Below are 5,699 nucleotides of genomic sequence, written 5' to 3' on the forward strand. Positions count from 1 at the left end.
ACAGAGATGGTGGGTAATCTGGCGAGAAGGGAGAGAAGCATGAGGAAACCAGTTTGGTCTTCCTCACCTATTTAATGCAGGGGAGGTCAGTGTTTGAGAGGTAGTCAACCAACATGAGCTGTTTGAAACTGATTATGTCTTCGGTTTTTATTTTCTTTGTTTATCCCACCCCTACACTGACAAATATGCAATTCTAGACTCTCAGAACAAACAGCATCTGCTCCATTAAGTCTCAAGGTAAAGTTGCCTCTAATCACAGCACAACACATTGCTTTGCTGAGCCAATTGCCGGATGGTGCACTTTCTAAAACCATCACTTTATTCTGAAATTGTTTATGCACGTTTTTATTCATTAGGACTAAAAACTTGCAAGGTACAGATTAAATTTATTTAAAAAAATTGCTATTTTTTCAGGGTTTTCATAATTTATTTCAAGCATGAGCTGCACAAGCCTCTCTTCCTCCAGAGTAGTGCAGCTGTGGAAGAAGAACCTGGCCAAGGTTCCCCAGACAGGCAGCAGATGTTCTGGCTGAGCTCAACCTGTTCGTCGGTCTCCTGCGAGCCCTGCTGTCTGAGCAGAATCTGAAGGAGACTCATGTCAGGGTCAGACCTGCTGCAGGACTCTCATCACGTTCAGCTGGAGGATCAGCATACTGACTTTTAAACAGCATTGTTGCCTCACAGTAAGAAGGTTCTGTGTTGGATCCCTAGTTTGGACCTGGGGTCTTTCTGTGTGGAAATTGCATGTTCTTCTCGTGTTTTCTCCAGTTTCCAAACGTATGTTAGGCTGCCATCAGGCCCCTTTTCAAAAGAGATTTGTGATTAATTAAAAATACTTCATCTAAAAAGGGATGTGTGACTAAATAATGATGTACTTTTTTCAATATTGAAAAAAATGAACTGTTTGAAATTACATTTTCTTTGTTAATCTGTTCTTCATCCAAAACGAGATGGTTGTTTTCTAGAGGAATCTGCAGGTTTTCATCTCGGACTGCTGAGCAGTGACAACACAAATATGTAACTCAAAGTTGCTGCTTTGGACATTATACTTTCTCATCCATGAATATTAGCTAATCCCACAAGCAAAAATCTGAACAGAATACTGTAGTGATGACAGTGCTGCAGCCACTGGAGATAAAATATTTACAGATAATACTAGAAATAAAAAAAAAGTTTACATCTAATCATGTCATTTTAATTTGGTGATTTTAATTATGTAATTTGTACTACTCTTTTTCCAGGACACGATAATTACAGTATATAATGTACATCGTAATTATTTTTATGATCATGTTGTTCTATAGGGCGATGCAGTTGGTAGAGCCGTTTCCTCTCAGTGAGAAGGTTGATGGTTCAAATCCCAGCCCGGGGCCTTTCTGGGTGGAGTTTGTATGAAAACATGGGTTTTCTCCAGGTACTCCAGTTTCCTCCCACAGATCAAAAACATGCATGTTAGACTGACTGGTAACTCTAAATTGTCTCTAGGTGAGAGTGAGAGAGTGAATGGTTTTGTCTCATTTGTCTCTGTGATGGACTGGAGACCTGTCCAGGGTGTACCCCGCCCCTCGCACAGTGATTGCTGGACATGGACACCCACCGGCGACCCAAAATGGAAGAAGCGGGTAAAGATAATGGATGGATGGAAATCATTGAAGTTGTAAAATCATTCCACCCTAAAAAAAAAGAATAGTAATGAAACGGGTTGCCATACACCTGTAGGAGATGAAAATGACAAAGAACCTGGACCAAACTCTGAGAATAAAATCAGAGTTTGGTCCAGGTTCTTTGTCATTCTCATCTCGTGTGGTGGAACAAAATGGTGTACACAGGGTCCCAGGTACATCCCACAGAAGTATAAAATGTAAAAGTGGGGAGTGGTGGCGCAGAGGTTAGAGAGGTGGGCCTGTGATCCGAAGATCGCCGGTTCACGCCCCGGCCCCGACAACATCAAAATTGTGGGTGGGGAAGGTGAAACACTCACACTTGCCCCCACCCTCATTCGCCCCACTCTGGGCCCATGAGCAAGGCCCTTAACCCCCACCATGTGCTCCCTAAAACAGGTCTCTCTTGAAAATGAGTTCTCGTGGCTCAATGAGACTAACCTGGATAAATAAAAGGCTAAATAAAAAAAGAAAAACTGTAATAAGATCCAAGATACGAACTAAGAAATATGCTAAACTCAGAATAAACTAAGCACTAGTAGTACAAAAACAATACGCCGAACAACAGATTTGATAGATGGGTTCTGACTTTAAAGTCAGAATTATGAGATTAAGGCAAGACACCTGATCCCCGACTACTCCCCGGGCACTTCCATAGCTGCCCACTGCTCCACCTGGGTGCAGAGAACTGATTTGATCATTGTACGGGAGCATGCAACGATGACAACATATAGCACTTATTACTTAAGAAGGGTCAATGGTCAAACAACTCCCGGGATGGAGGGGTGGGTCAGCAACACAACAGCAAACCGTTTAATAAAAAAAAAGTCTTCACCTACCGAGGCTTCAAAAACATGACATTCAAGCCAAAAGACTGAATTTATTTTGTTATGTACAACCGTTTCATTCAGTTTTATCAATGAACACACAGAACAGGACAAGGAAGGACAAAACCTCTCCAAGACAAACAAGTTTCAGAGTAAAACTTTTCAGACGATGGCTGAACGGATTGTTTCAGCTGTAAAGGCTCCTGGACTCATCGTCATGTCCCACATTTATCCCAGCAGCAGCTGTGCAGTTTGTCTTCGTCCTCATTGTGAGTGAATGGTTCTGTTTGATCTCGGCGCGAGGATGTTAGGCAGCTGATTCTTCTGCAGTCCTCTCCTCATACGCCTGCAGAGCCAGTTTGATGAAGGCTGACATTTGGGACTCAGTCTCAGCATAAATCTGTGGGAACAAACATCACAGGTCAGCATAATGACAGAGGACAGAGTTTCAGCTGCATCATGAAACCCTTCACTACAATCTGTAGTAAAAACTGTATGTGACCGTAAAATCCAGAAATCAACTAAGTGAATAAAACATTTTCACACTCGGAAGGTCACAAACAAAAGAACCCGTTTGATTTTATTGCTTCTTTTAAACTTGATAGTGACCGACTTCAAAACAACTACTGTAGTTTCTGCCTTAAAAATCACATCAGTACAAATACTAATACTATAAAGTGGGGAAAAAAACAAATACGTCACTTCGCCATATAAGTCGCATCTATTATGCGTCACCACTGACGTGTCACGATTGTTACGCGTCACTGCTGACAACCCGGAAATGTGATCCGGTGTGCCAAAAATCGATTGGCTGCCAAATGGCGGCTGCGGGAGTGTGCATGAGAGGACTTTAACAAGAATTTAACAAGATTAACACTTAAAAATAATTATTTGTTTGCTCGAAATTATAGCAAAGGTGTGTCTCAGTCCAAGTTTTCCTTAATAAATGCACTTTGACGGTCGATCAGCTGCATTTCACTTGAAATGAAGCTCCAGGAGTTCCAGAGTGAGACGAAGGTGGCTCAGTATGGCAAGCAAAGTGTCTCATTAATAGCCACTTTTACCTATTAATGAGACATATGGCTTGCCATATGGGTCAAGGGTCCTCTAGCGGCTGAAAATGGTAGTGTTCCATATTTTCCATGTCAGAATGAATGAAATTGTCAGATCTCAGCTAAAATTTGGATTATAAATATGAAAAAAACTTAAATTAGTCGCTTCGGTGTATAAGTCGCAGGACTTGCTAATTTATGCAAAAAGATGTGACTTATAGTCCGAAAAGTACGGTAAATATTGTAAGTAGGACTAAGACAGAGTTCCTAGCACTTCATGACAACAATTTATTGAGTTTGCCTGATTTTGTCCGAGTAAATCCTGAAATTCCAGAAGAGATTTCAATCACACAAAACGTTCAGCACTTAGCGTCTTAGGTGCTGGTGATACGGAAATCGTTCATGTTGATTTTAACATCAGAAACTAAAAATCCAGCAGAGCCAGTCAGTAAGGATTCATGCACTCTGTACAATGAAGAAGAACATGGACTCAGTCATACTAGAATACCAGCATTAAATTATAAACATGTTAAAATCTTAGATCATTTAATCAGCAGATCAGTGTTTGAATTCCCTGAGTTTTCCTCGTCTGGAAAAGGTTGACATTATTTTCCAGGTTTTCCCTGATCTCCAGAGTTGCTGGGAACCCCGTAAGAGTACCGTGCACGGCACATTATACATCTGTCAACAGCAATACAGTAATTCATAGGAATGGCCCAGTTATCGCCAAGCAATACTGGCTTGACAAAAAAATAAAATTCATTCAACCTTTATTTATACAGGTTAGTCTCATTGAGCCTCGGGGACTCATTTACAAGAGAGACCTGAATTTTCACAAAATTAAATACTGAATGATTAAAACCGGAAAATAAAAGGCAATAAATGTTGTTCGTGACATTTCGTTCAGTGATGTCACTCGGTTGTATCGACTTCAGTGAAATAAATCTGAAGGGAGCAGACTGGAGAGAGTTCAAGACTCCATCTGAAGTTGATGCACAAGTGTATAAAGTGCCATAAAATTATCTTGAACAGAACCACAGTTCTGGCCCAAACAAGTAAAGATCTTGTATAACATTTGACCTTGACTTGTGACCTCGACGTCATTTTGCCCATGTCGACATTTTCGGTGTTTTAAAAAAATAAAGTCGTTTTGTCTTTTGGCTGTGTATAGGCCCGCTATGCTCATGTCCCTTTAAGACGCTGCGCTACGTGCAGTCTGTAGTCACGTGACTCCGCCCCATCCAGTCTGTAACAAGAAGTGAAAGAGCCACTGCGGTTGAGAAAATGGGAGGAAGTTTCAAATGTTGAAGCAGCAGCAGCTGGTCCAGGAGAAAGAGGAGCAGCTAATTTTTTTTTTTTAAAAAGCGTCATCAGTCGTCTGGCAACATTTTGGGTTCAGCAAAGACGATATTGAACAAAATAAAGCCAAGTGTAAACTATGCTAAAAAACTGTTGCGACAAGCCATGGCAATACATCCACCTCTTCCACCACCTGCAACCTTCACACAGAGGTCGGCCTTGCACATGACATTATATTTGCACAACTCATCGTTTACTTTTCCAAATGGTAAATTTATTTTTTATTATTTAGTTTTATTTACAAGGGAATACTTGACAACTCAAATGTGACCATTTCATTTATAAGAGATTGTATTTTTAATACTTTGCGTTTACAGGAAAGTTATTTTATATTTCTAAATTTGTTCAGTTGTGCTTATTTGTTCAAAAACTATTAACAACTAAAAGTACACATTTTCTTCATTTATTTGCAGAAGCTGTAGTTTTTAAGTTAATTAAAGTGGCAATAAAAAGGGAATTATGCCATCAATATAACTGGCTGTGAATTATTTATTTTCGGGGGTGGGGGTTGCAGTTATCGTCCATTTATCGTTGTCGAGGTGAACCGAGCACGGACTTTGTTGCTCAATATATTGTGATGTTGATTTTAAGCCATATCGCCCAGCCCCACCTTTACTATCATTTCGAGCAAACAAAAATTTTTTTTTAATGTTAATCTTGTTAAAATCTTGTTCAAGTCCTCCTGTGAACGCTCCTGCGGCCACCATTTGGCAGCCAATCCATTTTTGGCCCACATTTCCAGGTTGTCAGCAGTGACGCATAACAAGCGTGACGTTTCAGCGGTGATGCGTAATAGATGC

At 40.5% G+C, this 5,699-nt stretch overlaps 1 protein-coding gene across 1 annotated transcript in view; it reads right to left on the bottom strand.

Annotated features, from left to right (window-relative positions):
* Positions 1-2,704: 2,704 nt before the first annotated feature.
* mrps22 (mitochondrial ribosomal protein S22) overlaps positions 2,705-5,699 on the bottom strand; it is a gene marked incomplete at its 5' end in the record, with an annotated part of 16,645 nt that continues 13,650 nt past the window's right edge. Inside the window, 1 exon segment of the mRNA XM_037677369.1 lies at positions 2,705-2,888. Coding sequence (XP_037533297.1) covers positions 2,796-2,888 — 93 coding nt within the window.

The sequence above is a fragment of the Nematolebias whitei genome, chromosome 6 (assembly GCF_014905685.2).
Source record: "Nematolebias whitei isolate Nwh7 chromosome 6, NemWhi1, whole genome shotgun sequence".
NCBI lineage: Eukaryota > Metazoa > Chordata > Actinopteri > Cyprinodontiformes > Rivulidae > Nematolebias > Nematolebias whitei.